Source organism: Ciconia boyciana, chromosome 12 (genome assembly GCF_034638445.1).
Source record: "Ciconia boyciana chromosome 12, ASM3463844v1, whole genome shotgun sequence".
In the NCBI taxonomy this organism is placed as follows: Eukaryota; Metazoa; Chordata; class Aves; order Ciconiiformes; family Ciconiidae; genus Ciconia; species Ciconia boyciana.
This window is the reverse complement of record NC_132945.1, coordinates 22,761,588-22,778,546: the sequence shown is the minus strand read 5'-3', so window position 1 is coordinate 22,778,546 and position 16,959 is coordinate 22,761,588. Positions and strand designations below refer to the sequence as shown.

At 46.1% G+C, this 16,959-nt stretch overlaps 1 protein-coding gene across 1 annotated transcript in view; it reads left to right on the top strand.

Moving 5' to 3' along the window:
- Positions 1-16,959, top strand: part of ARHGEF9 (Cdc42 guanine nucleotide exchange factor 9) — a 189,959-nt gene that overhangs the window by 156,776 nt on the left and 16,224 nt on the right. Inside the window, exon 9 of the mRNA XM_072877250.1 lies at positions 4,349-4,480. Within this exon, the coding sequence (XP_072733351.1) occupies positions 4,349-4,480 (132 nt within the window). The remainder of the gene's footprint in view (positions 1-4,348; positions 4,481-16,959) is intronic.

Here is a 16,959-nt window from a genome sequence, read left to right as displayed (position 1 = left end):
TCGCTGCGGCGCTGCTCCTGGGCAGGATTTGCAAGCTTGCCATTTGCTTGGGCATGACTGCGGTGCCCACCACAGCCTCGAGTGCAGCTGCGCCCTTGCTGAGTGCCCGTTCCAGATGTGGGGATGGAAAACAGGTCTGTGCTTTGGCACACCTCAGAATTGCTTTATTTTATGCCTTTTCATACAGCTCTTGAACCACGTCAAAACAAAATGAAGGAGCGATCCCTGCAGCATTTCAGGCTCCCTCTCCGGCCCTCGTGGCAGCTGCCAGCAGCGCTTTCCTCCCTTTCAGCCCAGGGTTTTCTCAGAGGAGGGAGGCCATGTGGCACCCGTTCCCTGGGAGGGGATCTGTGGAGGTCCCCGAGCCAGTGGCGGGATGTTTGGCACAGGAGAGAGCCTTGCTCATCAGCCTGGATTAGTTTTAACTTGCTATTTAAACAGATTACTTTGGTTTATGTAGATATCCAGATATTTCTACCAAAGATTCCCATGGGTTGCCACTTTGGCAGGTTTCAAGAGTATTAAATTTACATGAAGGGAAAAATATATATAATTGAGAAATATAATGAACACTGTCCTTTTAAATTTCTTCCCATTCTTGTTATTTACGGGTCCTTTAAATCAAGATTTGGTGCCCTTAATTATGTAATCTATAATAGTTGGCCTCAGCCTAATATTACGTTATTGAATCCAAGAATGACATGAAAAAAAGATGCATGCAGCCAACGTACTGTTTTCAAAGTGAGGACAGCCTGATGAGAAATCCTCCGGGGAAAAAAATTGCATCAGGGACTGAAACAGATCCTTCTTTTTTTTCTTCTTCTTTTTTTTTTTTCCCCCAGCAACAGAAGGTATCAAAAAATGAGCCTGATGAAAAGGACAACATTTCTCTTGCTTTCCTTTTTCTGATCTTTCTGTAGCCCAGAGTGCTAATCAGCCTGTCAATCTCTAATTAAAGAACAGCAGTGTCAGGCAGAAGAGAGCCCTGCTTGCTGAATGTTAACTAGTAAAGGGGATTTTGTGCCCAGCAGTGACAGCAAAGAGCCATGTCAGGAGGCGGGCTGGGGCGCAGGGGAGCGGGTCGGATGGGCTGATGAGCATTCCTGAGCCTGGGACAGCATCTGCTCAGGGATTGCTCGTGGGAAGAAGGAGTGGGGCAGACTGGGAGGTGTAACGTGCTGCAGCGCGCAGTGCCGTGGCCTTCCTTGTACCCTTGGTGCTCCCAACAGCGTTTCTTTCATGACACTAGTAAAAACCCCTTGGTTCTTCCCAGTTCCTCGTTACAGAAAGTGGTGGTCACCTATAGAATAGTTGGGGAGCTGATGATCGACTTTGTTCTGTAGCAGCAGCTGAAGAGCTGACCCTCTGCAGCAACACTCGGGATTAGCCCCAGGACTTTTTATGTCATTCTGGCACTGGCAAGCTTGAGAGAGCATGAAGCACACATCCAACCTAGATCTGGGTGACGTTCTGCTCCCGTTACTGCACACTAAGCAGTTGGACTCTGCCTGTGACTGCATGAAGAAAAGAGGAATCGGCTTTCTTTTTCCTGCCCTTTGTATGTGGCAGGATGCACACTGCAAACCCTTGATGCAGGCTGGGGAGGGCTGAGGTTTTTTATTATAGGCTTATAGGATAACTCAGGTTGGAAGAGACCTCAGGAGGTCATCTAGTCTTCTCTTGGACTTTTTGCTGCTGTGCTCTGCTGAAGTCAGTAGGACATCTGCCAGATCAGAATAACTAGAAGTTCAGCCTCTTCCTTTTTTAGCAGTATTTCGCTTAACTTACAGAAGGATATAGATGATCTAGCCTCTCTAGGAGTTGCTTGGAAAAAAATGGAAAAGTAAAAGAAAAAATTTTCCTAGTTTTGTGTAGGATTGGAGGGATCCAGGCCTAGGACTGGCTTTAGAGAAGGACTGGGAGGAGAGGCATTGCGGAAAGCCTGCCTCAAGTCAGGACCAAGTATCGAGGCATGCTGGCGTAGTCATGTTAGCAGTGGAGCAGAAAAGCAAACACTTCCCTCCTTGCCCGCCACCCTGGAACCGACCCCATGAGCCTCCCCAGTAGGGACGCTCCACCAGCAGAAGACAGTTCATGCTGTTCAAAGAGGTGGTATAACTGTGTCGGGAAAAAAATGCCTTTCAAGGTTCATTGCATCTGCTCCAGGAGGTCTGGCAGCACACCCACACTGGTGTATTGCTATAGCAGCTGAGGGCTTGAGGAACAGGCCGGGCCACAGAGCTGCTGCTCTTGGGGGCTGAAGGCTAGCCAAGCCATGCACTAGTCCAAAACTATTTGCAATATATATTTCCAAATTTGCTAACCCAGCATTGGAAATCATCTATTTCTAGCCTATGGACTGTATATATAAATTGTTTTCCCAACATAAAAAATGCAATACAAATCCTATCATTTCAGATCTAAATTTTTTTGTTTTATATTGCTTGCAGGGACTACACAGTTCGGATTCAGCTAATCAAGTAGAATTGTTTACAGAGTCCTCTGTGTGTCCTCAGGCTTGAGATGCTACCACAGGAGTAGAAGACAAAACTGGCTTTCTATTTTTAGCAGCCAGCCTCTCCTAGGCTCACCCCCTCTCATAAAAGCTCCCATCCATAGGCTTGTATGAATCTTCTTTGTATAAGCTCATGTTTAGCCAGGAAAGCCCACAATGTCTGGAGCTGGTGTGTTTTCTTCAGAGGCTTCTTGTTCAAGGGCTTGTGTATACCTGAGCTGTCACAGCAGCGCACGGTCCCCGGTTTCTGGCCAGGAGGTACCACGGCTGAAATCAGGTGCCACGGACCCTGACACCACACTCTTGAGACACTGCAAGGTGCGCAGCCCATCCCTTCTGGGAACGACCCTCTGTGTTCCCGGGAAGTTATCCCTAATTAGGCCTTCAGATACCACAGCCACAGAAGAGAGATAGAGAGGTGTATAAGTACCTCGCTAAGGCGATTTGAAGTCTGTGCTGCAGCATGATGATGCAGTGACTTAATGAAGTTGCTGTTGTCACAGGGCCCAGGGACTCAGGCAGTCACTTCCAATCAATGCTGAGAGGTTAATTACACATTTACCTGAACAGCAGTCTGAAATCCTCACCAAGAAATTAGGAGTGGGGATGACTCTTGGTTGCTTTGGCACCTACAAGTGTAAGCACTACCAGAAAAGCCTGTCTTATCTAGATGCCTCCCATAGCTAGCTGAACCTTTGCAAGCTGTTTGCTGAGATTTTGTGATGGTCTTGTCCCAGAAATTGGTTCTAGTTTGGCATCAAAGCCAGAACTGCACTAGTTTCAGAGCCAAAAAGAAAAAAAAAAAAAAAAGCTTTTCTCTCACTTGCTCCTGAATCCTGCTCCTTACCTTTTAACTGAAGTCATCCTGATTCCTTCTGTGGTGTTTCAGAGTGAGAGATACACTGAGATGCCCACAGGGCAGGTGGTGGTGAATTCACCCATTTTTAATAAATACATTTTAATTAACTTTTTAAAAAGTCCAGCTCATCCCAATTAGTGGAGGGTGACTGCATTTGTTCTCTTGGAGAGTGGGAGAGTGCTGTGTTTTCAAGACCATCTGCTCATGAATCCTTAAAAAAAATCGGAGAGGAAAACAAGCGTTAGCCGGAGGCAGAGAAAGGATGAGGGCATTCTGGCAGCTGGCCGGGGAGGCCTTGCCAGCCGGGGGGGGCCGGAGGCTGCCAGAGGAGCCGGGGTGGTCCTGACAGTTTTTTGGAGATGGGGAGCTCTAATGAGCTATGGGAGAAGGGACTGTGATTGCCTGAATGAGTGGGAAGAGAGGCAACAATCTGGAGGGGTGAGTTTTGGCAGCCTCACAGGTGGGGGAATTGATATCCCAGTGTAGCTGACTTCGGTAGCTGGCCTGAGATCTCAGGAGGGGATGTGCGTTGGGATGCCATTTTAACGGGAGGGGGTGCCAGGGGATTTGCTGCCCTGAATACAAAGTGGCTCTGCCGTGGGCAAGAGGAAGAGGCTTCGCTCTCAGAATGTCATCGGCACCTGCAGTGAGATCCAGGGTCTGGTGGTACTTGGAGAGGGGAGATCAGGGACAGTGTCTGGAGCAGCAGTTCTGCTGTTTCTTTTGTCATTGCAATGTGAACCATAATGACCATGCTTTGAGTGTCCACAGTTTTACTTCATTTATTTCTCTTCCTTCAGAATTATCCCCTATCTCCAGTTTCTGGTCTGAAGTCAGACAGGGTGGCTTTGAGAGCTGCAGAAGGACCAAAATCTTGTTTAATTATTGCTCCTCCCCATCCTGCAAAGAGAAACATATCCACTGCCCTGGCTGGGAGCGGCAGTTCACTCGGCCTCATTCTCTGTGCCCTCTAGGGAGACGATATCTTGGACCGCAGCTCAGAGTTGATCTACACGGGAGAGATGTCCTGGATTTACCAGCCTTATGGACGGAACCAGCAGCGTGTTTTCTTTCTCTTTGATCACCAGATGGTTCTCTGCAAGAAGGTAAGGACATCCAGGGAGAAAGCAGCACGGCTAAGGACATACTGCGGACAGGCTTTCCAGTCCAAAGTGGTTTTTAGGGCAAGGTGGCTGTTTGTTACACATGCGGAAGAGGATATGGATAGCACTGAGGAAGGGCAATCCACATGCTAGAAATACTGAATTCCAGGATGGTGAGTATACCACGATAGAGAGATTTTTATGCTCGTAGCAAATCCAGCCTCCACTTTCTCATGTGCCCCTCATTTGGCTCGTTGCCTCACTTCTACTTTTGGGTTTTGGCCACAGCATATGATCTGGGATTAGATAGCCCTAGAATTTCTGTATGAACTATGAAGCCTGGCACTTGGGCAGACAACTCAATTACTGCATTCAAATGATGTTCGCTGCCTCTTGAAGAAATATCAGGCAGCAGCCTGGTCTGTAGCAGGGTATATGTGCAGTCACTTGGTGAAATGCTTTTTAAGCCTTATCCTCATGTAGGTGCTGTGCTGGTTTTTATAAGGCATATCTGTGCCATGAAACCCCATCATGAAGGCAGAAAAAGGTAGTGAAGAGTACTGATGCTAATGTGTTGTAGTATTAATAGCAGCAGGTGAACTGTGTTTTGGAGCAACTGTGTTAAGCAGCAGCATCGCAGCTGTATTGCTGTAGCCTGCTAAGGTGATCCCAGCTCATTACCATCACGGCTGTTCGAAGTGAAGTGACAGAGCTCATAAGTCCTGGGTGCCTCTGTCTTCTGACAGATGGGGATTCATTGACATTTTCACTGCAGCTATACAGATAACTGTGCAGAGGGAGTCCCCTGGACCGGCTTCAAGTGGGAGCGAGGGCGAGCTGCAGACGTCTCCAGCCAAACACACCAGGGCTCTGTTCCTGTCGTATCTCATATGCTAAGGAAGGGTTGAGCAAGGCCCGCGTCGCGTGGCAGCCCTCCGAGGAGTGCCCTGCCGCTGCAGGAAGCGGCGTGGGTGGGGGCGTGGGTGGCTCCTGACTCACCGCAGCATCACTGCCCGCTGCTATGGTACACGGAGCTGCGGCCTGTGCAGTTCAGTGGGTGGCACATTCTTCTCCTGAGTCATGGTTGACTGGAATTTTGCCTTCTGCTTATTTTTCCCCTCCTCGTTGCTGCGCCTTTTACTTCTTTCCCATCTCTGTAAAAAAAATAACTGCAGAGCAACAATAACAAAGTCAGATGTTCAGAGAACTGTCAAAGTGAGTCTGGAAGTACGCAGCTGGGTTTAATTTTTAATCTTGACCACCTACACTTTGATTGTGACCCTGAATTTCCGATTCATAAGGCAGCATCCAGTTTGGCTTGCATTGGGTCTGATCCATAGAGGTATCGAGCGTTCCCTTAACTCCTGGGAAAATCAGAGCTGGGATTTCTGTGGTCATCAGTATGAGCGGAGAGCATTCAGCAATTCACAAGAGGCTGCTGGGGGCTCGAAAGGTTGTATCAGTATGCAAACAGTGTTAGTGTGACACTGTCCTCTTCCCTTATGTATTCAAAAAGCATTTTGTGGGGTGTGTGTGGCAATGCTGCACAAGAGATGCCTTCATGGGAAAACACCTTGCAGATTTTAGCCGTCTGAGAGACAGCATGGTGGTCTGGGTCTTCCTGGCAGAGAGACTGGCTCCATGTCGGGATCTGGCAGGCTCTTCTGCCACTAGCCGAGGTCTTGCGGGGCAGTGTCCCCGCTGAGCTTTAAGGTGACAGAGCAGAGGGTGGTAACTCATCTGGTGAGCCCAATATCATGGGCACAGAGTTCATACCTCGTTGTAGGTTCTTCTTCTGCATCTCTTTTTCCAGCATCAAACTGCAGTTGTTATTCTTCAGTGTTGGGGTAGGAGGGGGAGACAGGGTTACAGCTGGACTCTCTCATCTTGATAACGTTTTCCTTGAACGTGGTTAATAAAGATTGTCTGAGTATGGAATTTAGAGGAGTGTTAGCTCACATTTTGGGATCACACATCCTATATAAAATAAATCTGAATGATTTATAGCCTGTGTTGTCTTGACCCTTGTGTCAGGCGTTGCTGTTACAGATCCCAACAGGCAACCATCTAGCAGGATAACCTCTGCTTTAGAGCCAGAACACTATATCCTGGGGCTTTCTTAGTGAAGCACCATTTATATCAAGGTGTGGGAAGCTGGGGCCAGCCTTCCTTACTCTATGCTTTAAAATTATTCTCCGAGGGAGGTGAAATATGACCCACACATCCCCAAGAGCCGGGAGAAGACAGCAGGTCTGCAGGGGTGCTGGTGCTCCAGTTCTGCCTGGCCAGCAGTGGGCAGGGGTCATCTGCAGCACAGCCTGGTGCCAGTCATGGGAATTAAAGTGCTGGAGAGAGGCGTGAGCTTGCAGTATGCTTTCATGTCCCACTTCAACCAACCCTCAGGGAAGTGGAGTTGTCTGAGTCCAGAAGGGAAGGTTCGAGATTTCCAGAAGGTCTCAGAGTTCAGACTGGTCCAGGGCTGCCAGCTCCTCTGCTTTGTGTACAGGGAGAATTAAGTCCTTTAGAGGTTTCCAAAGCAGCACATTGAAAAGCACCCCTTGTATTCCAGACACAGGCAATGAGAAAATTCATGGACAACCTGACCTATGTTTTGCATGAGGTTTGTTTAGTTAGTGAGCCTGATCGAAATTTTCAGCTTTGGTACCACTTACGATGGCATATCTCAGTGAATTTTCCTCTTCAGAAAATCTTCTGCATATGTGGGTTTTCTTCAGATATAATAAATTAGTAGGTATGATACATCCTTAATCATGACACGGTCTATTTGAGAAGACATTTATTTCTGAATTATAATGGTTGAATTTTTACCTCTTTATTGGTCAAAAGGGATTTTTAATAGAAATAAGGAACTAAGCCCAATTCCTTATTTAACTCTATCACAGATACTTTAGTTTGATGAAAGCATGCTAGATATCCTGAGAGGCTCTAGAAGACAAGTACATATTTCAAACAAGATCTCCCACTCCTCCAGATCTTCATTGCAGTTATCTGCACATCATCCTCACCTTCGCTACCTTTTGTCTCCCTGGTAGATGTTTGCAGCTGCAACAGCTCTGTGCTCTTGAATCCCTTAGTAATGCGTATGGATTCTGTGGTTTGGCAGATACTGGTACATGAGTTTCTGGTGGAACAGATACAGTTCAGTGTCGTAAGCTCTGCGACACTTTTGGATGTTGGTATTCTCTGTCATTCCCTTTGAACTCCATTGTTTGCAAAACTTGTTACACAGTGGGCTCATGCTGTAGAGACTGTCAGATTCCTGCTCACTAGTTTGTGCAGTGGAAGATGAAATAATTTCTATGTGGCAAAACTGGCTGGAATCAGGTTCACCCCGGCAGACTTCAGGTGAGGTGTGAGTGGCATTCGCCAATACCAGTAGATGCATGTTAGGTCCAGGAAGATGGTATATGAATTCCTGCAATATCTGGAGAAGTGCTGGTGAAAGCCAGTTTTTCTTTTGCTGCAAAAATTTCAGCAGCATTCTGCTTCCAGCCAACCGATGTGCTGGATACATCAGTCCCAAGAGAGCACACTGCTACATACATGCCCACAACCCTTGTCTGTGTCTGTATTGCAAGCTGCTGATTCTTTGGGCAGGCTGTATTGCTGCTGAACCCAGGCAGAGTATTAAAAAATTCTATCTATAGCCAAGGTAACAACTCATTTTGTACCCATTATTTAAGGTAAGCACTGTGTGCAAAGTAATATGTCCTCCCACCCCCATGTAAGTTTGAGTTTCTTCATAGCAGCTTTGCTATCAGCTAGTAAACAATGAGGACTGCTCCGGTGCAACTGCGCTGTGTCCTTTGTGTGGCTCTAAAGACAAGAAGGCACAATCTACAGTCTCAGAAAACATCTTTTTTTTTTTTTTATGTTGGATCACATTTGTTCCATCAGCTATACAGGCAGATGGCCTCGGAAAGTTTCAGCAGGACTCCTATCATATGCTACCAAGAATTACCAAGTTGCCTTTTCCTACTGATTTGTCCAGTGTTGCCTGTGCCTAAGGGATAAGGTCTATTGGCTATGGTGGTATTTCTAGTATCCAGCTATCTGCTTTCAGCAGCAGTTAACATATTTCCCAATAAACTCCTGTCTGCTTTCAATCTGACCTCCTTTCCAGAAGCTTTGCCGTCCCTTTCTGTTGATGTCTGAAAATGTTTCAAGGTTGTGGGACCTTTTTTTTTGTTGAACATCTGGCCAAGACTTTTCTGTGAGCAAGGGTAACTCTCAGGGCGATTCTTCTTGAGATTATCACCTAGTTGTTCCCCTGCTTGATACGGCTGCAAAAGATCATCAGTAATGCCACGCCAGCCATCTGACAGACAGGAGCTCACTGATCAATGTTCACTGTGTTTATTGGTTGTTCCCAAACATTTCAAGCAAGGTTTCAGCATCTGCCTGGCCTTTTGAAATCGTGGGCGTCCAAACATCTCTGCAGGTTGGAATCACCCCCTTGTATCCTATTGCTCACTCATCTCATAAAGGTGATCTGCTGCTCAGCAGATGGGTGGGATGGACTGAGCGCTGCCACTGGGAGCAGCTCCTTGAACGTGAACGTCCGTGTTGTCTTCCCACTGGCTGCATCTCCTAGGATTTTTCCAAGGGCTTTGGCAATGTGAGCCAAGCCAAGGGTCTGTCCTTGCAAATAGGCATATGGGCGGCTGGGTGATTACCTGGTTGGTGGTTTGTTTGCATGCAAAGAACCAGATATTAGTATAGTCATTAATATGACTATATTGAACTATATGACTATATTAATGTGGCTGTAATGAACTAGTCGTTAATACAGTTCAGCTGTCAGGAAAGGAGTGATGGCACTGGTCGGATCCAGGAGCAAAGCTCAGACCCTTCCCTGGTCGCCAGTGTAAGTTCCACTGCCTCAGACTGAGAAATCCCGAATGCATTTCCATGACCACCACGTCTTGGATAACTGACAGGACTTCAGACAGAGACCTAGTTTGTGAAAATGAATAATTATAAAGGGCTGCATTCAAATGCGCTTGACAGATGTTATCTCCGCCAGTATGGGTATATTTAAGTCTTTCTTCCAAGCAGGAAACTTGCACTAAGTTTTACAAGGGCTGCAGGAATAAGAGCAGTAGCAGCAGGTGGAGAAGCTGACACTATGGCAGCTTCTCCAGCTTTCATTTCTGGCAAACATCTTGCAAAGCAACTTGTGTGGGAAGATTTTCACAAATAAAAATTGGTTTCCGAGCTTTACAAATAAATCTCTTTGGCTTAGATTTTGCTATCGGAGACAGCACTGGTCACTTCCTAATACCACCTTTGAATTATGTTCTGGTGCTAGGAAGTGAGAAGTTTAATCAGATGAAATGGCCATGTGAACCATTTCAGTGTTCAATAAACTGAATAGTGAAATAGCAGTGGATGTAGGTAGGTACTGCAGAACATTTCCTGAACCTATGTCAAAAGGAGAGCACTGAGTTAGTTTGGATGTGTACGGTTCCTGATAAAGAGCCACTGGGAGAGCTCATGATTAGATTTTCTTTGCAAAGCTGGGTAACTTTTGGCCACTGGATTAATGTCAAACTCTCCTAATGAATTTTCTGCCTGTGCTTCCTGAACCAGAGGTTGGGACGTTGCAGTGTGCATGAGGACAAAGTGGTGCTTTCTGCAGAAGAGACTGTCGGTTGGTTACCCTAATGCAAAAATGCCGTTTGGAAAGGAAGAAGGGAATAAACTGTGTAGGAAGCAAGCACTGGCCTCAGTTTGACTTACCATATGTCTATAATCAGGAAAGAAGAATACGTATTCCAGTATGCTAACCGTAATTACCAAGAAATGAAGTCAATCCTTGATGATGGTAGCATTAAAATATGTTGCCTTAAAGGCACAGGGTCTACTTTTCTTACCACCCTGAAGTTGAGAGAGTTTGACACAGAGATGCTTTAAATTTGCAAATCATAGTACTTAACATCCAGGACTGTGACACACAGCATTAATTATGATCATAGCTTGTTATGTTGGGGGATGCTCTAGGTGCTCAGCATGTAATAGACGAGGATCTTTTTTCTGTTCTGGGTAATAGTTTGGATTTCCCCAACGGGCTCGAGCGTGCTGTGGCATTAGGCTGGAAATGACAGTACGAAGTATGAAGGGTTAACAGAGTTTCGGCACCAAATTACGCTTTTCTTTCACTAATAGTTGAACAGTCCTTGATGGGGCTCTGTGTTTAGTGTTTTCTGACAGCACAGAAAGATCAGTGACTGCATGAAACACATTTCGTTTTCATTTGCACTTTTAATGTGTCTCTCGTAATCAAGAGGCAATGCAAACTCCAGCTTGTGCTTTATTGCTATTGCTGTCTTCCCTTGAGCTCTCAGAGCAAAGCAGGTTGGATGAGAAGCAAAATGAGACCAGTTTAATAGCAATAGCCAGAGTCAGCCAGAAATAGCTGTGCTATAGGAGACAGAGTAAATAAAATAATGCTGTCAAACTCCATTGCAGTTCAAGTTTTCAAATGGGAAGATAAAAGAGACGTTTCTGAGCCCTTTTTGTAAGAAGGTCTAGTTCCCATATCGGTTCTGTTAAAAACATTGAGGTAATCTTTGCACCAAAACAATGGCCCTGCTTTTATTACAGGCTAAATAGGTCTCACAGGGCTAGCCGAAAATCTTGTTTGCAAACACAGAGCAGCACTGGGACAATTCTTATTTCTTCAAGTGGTTTTTTGACCCACAAGGAACACTGACTTTTGCAGCACCTCCCACCCCTTCTCTTTTCCTGACATGCCATGTTTTGGGTCAGGCCTGGGTCCAGCCTGCAGCAGGGTGGGAAAATGGGGTCAGGCTGTGTTTCACTGTTTTCACTCGGTGGTGTGCTGCACTGACAGGCAAGGCACGCTGCTGTTTGAGCTAGTGAGGCAGCATAAGATGAGCATGAAGATGACCAAAGAAAACATACTGGCTTGGTTCCAGCCCCAAAGTATAAAATGAAGTTTTTAGAGAACAGTGTTTCCACAGCCCCATGGACATAGCCCTGCGTTCATGCCCAGCTGATCAGTGGGTGCTGTCTGCAGACAAGAGGTTTCTGTGGGTCCAGACCATAGAGCATGGCAAGGAAGTCTGATCCTCCTGTCAGTCTCCTTGGCTAGCAGATAGCTGAATGTGAAGGATGAATTCCAGCAATTGACAGGATATATATTGAAAAGTATGAAAAAGGTATGAAAAGGTACTTTAGCGTTCAGATATGGCATATTCAAGAAAAAACATTCCTTCTAATAGTCAAAATAGCCCTGAATGCATTTGCACCGTGTCCCTTTTGCAGAGAGGTGCATGTGCCAGTGATGTGCCCTGAGCGCAGTTTTGCAGGAGGACTCGTGCTAAGGAGCTGTACTGACCGGCACCAGCAACCTGCAGCAACCTGCAGCAACCTGCTGGCTGGCGTTCCGCTGCCTCGGGGAGGCAGGTGCTGCCTTTTCGCTGCTCGGTGTGCAATAGCAGAGAGGGGAGAGCAGACTCCAGAGAGGCTGCTGGAACGCAGGAGGTGTAGGGAGAAAAACATCAGGGTCAGCCAGAGGAGCCAGCTGGAGGAGAGCGGGAGAAGGATGTTAGTTGCTAATTCAACGGTAAAATCCAGAGAGGGCTGAATTTAGAGTCCTTCACAGTCTGTGTTTTCTTTTCTGGATAGGGAACAGTTTCGCCTACTCATATAGCCGTACAGATATACTCTGCGCCTAATTTATCACTCCTGTAATTGCAGTGGGTGTAAATTTCGCCCACAAGCGAAACCTCAAGAGCTGAAAATCTAACCCTCCTCTTGCTCTGGCCTTTCAGCAGCACAATTTTAAGCCCCTGGGAGCAAACTGGAGAGACCAGAAAAGCCGAGTGACGTGTCTGCAGAAGGGTTTCCCGTCTCCTCCTGTTACTAGTTCTTTGGAAGTGCACTCACCCTCGCCTCACTGCTTCGCAGCCAATGTGACTGGGCTTGAGGTGGAACAAGGCATCAAAATGCCACTGATGTTCCACTAAATACGTTGAACGAAAATAGCATTTCCACATAAATGCTTTCAGCTCCAGTCCTCCCCCACTCGGATCCCACACTGCAGCTTCATGGAGCTGGCAAGGATGAATCAAATGTCTCTTTCCAAACTCAGGAGACAGACAGTGCTGAATAATTTGGCAGGAATCTGCCGACCTCCCCAGCACAGCTGTCCTTGTGCAAGGAGGAGTTACGTAAACTGATATCACAGAGATTTCGGCTCCCCTCTTCCCGTGGCGGCCCCTGGGGAAACTTGTAACAAACAATTTGGCCCATCCTAGGAAGTTTGTGGTAGGAAGAGAGTGGCCGAGGTTGTGTCGTAGAGGTGGTGTTATATTCCCCTGTTTCTAATACGATCTGTCCCTCATTGCATTTTCAGGTTGTGCTGTGCAGACCCCATTTCCCTGTTCCTAAAGGCTGGCTCAGCCCAAACTGCTTGTTCGACAGGGTGGTAGCAAAGCTCACAGTCACTGGCATCCAACTACTTAGCAGGGCTTAGATTTATTTTCTGATATCAAGAATATTTAGGACAAAAACATTCAAAAGGGTTCATTGAGTTTTAGGGTCTCATTTGGACAGAAGAGAGGCCTAGTTTTGCAATGCACTCAGGCTCTGGGGAGGTCGGTAAGAACGGTGCGTAACTGTCCCATCTGAAAAATCAGCCCACAGTAGGGTTAAGTTAAATGAACAAATGCTATGGAAAACTGTGTCCTTGGTGTTCATGAAAAGCAGGCTGGGCTGCTTTCTTCAAAGGGTCTCTTTAAGGTAAATTAGACTTTAAAAATGTAGGCTCTGAATCTTTTTTTAAAAAGCCAAAGAACGTTGAAAGCCCTTATGACTAAAGATACCCAAAGACATGGCAAAGTGGCAGTGTGCCATGCTCTTGTTGCTCACGGCAGGCTGGGCAGAGTGAAGATAGAGAGCAGGCAGGCAGGCAGGAAAATCAGGACAAATTTCAGGAGTAAATTGAAAAACTCTGCTCACTCCCCCTGCTTCTTCCATTCTGCTCTGCAGTCACTGCCCAGGTCAAGGAGATATCATCAGAGAGGGGTCTGAGACCCACACCTTAGTGCAAAAGACAATTCAGCCTTTTCCAAACCTCTGCCTTTTCCAAATTGTGGGTTGGTGTTTGGGTGCAGTTATTACGGACCCTGGTTTAGTCTTTTCCCAATTTCAGCATCAACTATTCACTCTTCATCAACTGTTTCAAAATCAACTATTCACCACGTTGTAGAGCTTGCCTGTAGGCGGGTCTCTCTTCAGCCTCATCCTTGAATCCCCATTTTCCTTTGATACCTGAAGAACGCATCATCTTCTGGGCAGAAATAGTCTGCAGGGATTTCTGCTTTTTAAACTGAGCACGTTGCTGCCTTGTCTGTGTTACGTTTCAATTAGTCGTTTCAGGCAAGCCCTGGCTTTGCTTTATCTGTGTGTACACAGTGTAATACTCTCGGCCTTCCAGCCCCACGAGTGCTTGTGAGGGCTGTTGCTTCACCAGCGACGCTCCTCACTCCAAGCCATGATCTCGGGTACGGAGGAGTGAGGGGAGAAACCCCTCGTGTGACATTGTGCTGTCACCCACGCTCAGTGCAAGAGGAAAATATCTCACCAAAACCTCTCCTGGGATGATCTTCTGTAAAGCTGTGGTGGGGACGGAGTGACGATCCCCAGCGGAAGAGCCACCCTGTTGCATGTTGCTCAGGCCGTCCTTTGCCTCGCAGGAGGGATGGAGGGATCTGCGCCATGCTGCGTCTGCCGCCTGCAGAGCCTCCTCCTGCCTCCCTTTGGTCTGCCAGCTCCGAATCCCAAAGCATGTGTAACGCTAAGCTATTCCTACAAGGCTTTGAGCTGTTAAAGATCCACCATCAAAGGCTTTCAATGTGTCTTTCACTGATTACTTATTTACAGCTCCCAGTTGCCCTGTAAAATAAGCAAATATCATTATCCCATTATAGAGATGGGGAAGGACTGAGGGAGGAATTGCATTTCACCCGAAGGCCTGCAGCCAGTCCCTGCCAGCCTCGGGAGCTGCGCTCAGACGACCTGACTGCATCCATGTACTCGGGGTGCATAATTCCTCCCCAAGTCATTTTGAAACTACTTTCCTATTGGAATACGCAGGATTTTGGTAACCAGGAAGACCAATAACCTACATGTGCAATGAGAAACTTGTAACAGATTATTCTGTGGTTGGCATCTTTTTTACTGTCAGCTCAGAAGAGGGATCTAATGACTCATGGCTGGAAATGGCTCTTTTTCCGCTTGTGTTTCACAGATGATTTGTTTTACACATGAGAAGTAGAGTATGACCTAGCATAGAGTAAACCACAGAACTTGAAAAAATGTGCCATCCTAAAATCATAACCCTTGCTTAAGACCTCCCCATCCATCCTTGCACACCACCTGCTAAGAAATAAATAGGAGGGGTTTCTGAAATGCCTTGACGATGGCTGCACGCAAAGCTAACAGGAACAAATTACCTGGGACACGCACCAGGCCAGGTCCTCTCGAGTGCTTACCTGTGCCCTCTGATGGAGGGGAAAATTTCCTCCTTATGTGCCATGTGCTGCTTAAGCCGTTGAATAGCTTTTTATTCTAATGCCATTTTGCACTAGCAATTGACTGCACAGGGAGATTGCCCTCCTTGTGATTAATACTATATTTCCTCTGCAGCGTCACGGGAAGGTTTCACTCTTACAGTGTCTTGCACAACCACAGCATGCAAAGGCAGTGCCTGGCACACACAGCTATGGCCTGGGGTACTCGTGGCAGAAAAAAAGTGATTGATTAAAGCTAGAGAGCAGGAGGAGAAAGCAGTACTAAAGACAAAATAGAAGTCAACTTAATAATAAGAGTTATTGAACAATCTGATTTACAGATGCAATCCTTTCTATAGATAGCTATATCCACTGCAGTAATTTGGGGGCAGGTGCGTAATTCATTGTGGAAGCCACATCCTAACTTCAGATCTTCAGGTTTTCCAATAAAAGTTCAGCCTTGGTTTCCTTATGATGGTCACAAATGAGATTTTTTTCTTTCAAGTGCAGCTAGAGAAAGTCACCTCCCCCTCCAGAGAGGGGACAGTGAAATGCAGAGATTTAAGTCAGAGAGAGAGCAGGAGAAGATGGCCCAAGCAGGTCACACAGACAGGTACATCCTCCTGAGCGCAGCCGCTACCTCAGGCGCAAGCACTTCAGCTGTAAACCTCCGACAAAGAAAATGCAGAGAGCAGAATTGTGGTAGGTTTACGTAATGTGTCAAAACTTTGTTTTGTGCTCCCATCAAATATTACTTTTTTTGGCTTCATCTTTTCCTTGTGAATCCTTAGTACAAATTACATGAACAGACTGCAGAGCATTATTCAGAAGAGCTTAATTAACCTCAGCTAGGGAAAGAAAAGAAAATCATAGAAGCTGTAGGGTAAAAAAAGATCATATTTAGACAAATAAGTGCAAATGACCTAGATGCATCAGTTTCCTTAGGAGCCATGCAATGCAGTCTGGATGCTGTCTGCAGAGACTGCAGGTTTATGTCACTGCTCCTCCTGCTTGCTGTCCCGGTCCGTGCCTTGGGGCTTCTCCCATACCGCCCCTGACGTCCCTACTAATCTTACCTGCTCTCATCCCGTTTTCTCCTCCATCTGTCACCTTTCGCTCAGACATCATCAAAATGCAGAGCTGGGAAGGACCCCAGGAGATTAGCTATTCCCTTCGCAGGATTAAGTATACTCAGATCATCTCTGATGGATGTTTGTTTAACCTTATTTTTGAAAATCTCCAAGGAATGCTGTCCCGAGACTTCCCTATTTTGTCTGTTCTACTGTTTAACTACTCTTATAGCTAGAAAGATTTTTTTTCCAAGTATCTAATCCTGTTCTCCCTTGTGGTAAATTAAGCCACACCACAATCAAAATGGAGAATAATTGATCACCAGCCTCCTTAGAAGAGAAGCAGCTTTCACATATTGGAATACTAATAGCACATTCCCTTTTATTTATGTCCTTTCTAGATTAAACAACTCAATTCCTTTGGCCTTTCCCCACTGATCAGGTTTTGAGAGTCTTTTTTTGTCTTTTTATATTTTCTTGCACTTACCTGATTTAACTACAAAAAATAATTTTGTATGACATTCAAAACTGGATGGTGTAAAACCAGCTAGTCTCACCCTGGCTTAACTATGGGCAGGATAATATATAATACTATACTAATATAGCCAGCATATAAATGAAGGTAAATTTTATAGCTTAATAATTTCTTTCTAATTCTCTCGTACGTTATCCCTGGGATAATCAGGAGTAATAGCAGCAGCCTGTCCCAGCTGCCACTTCTGCCCTGCCCTAAGCTTGAGCTCCTTTTGACAGTGTGGCTACTTACATAGCTGATAAATCTCCATTTTGTGTATACATATTTGCTTTGCTCTTCTGACACGTCGTACTTACACCAGTCTGTTTAAACAAT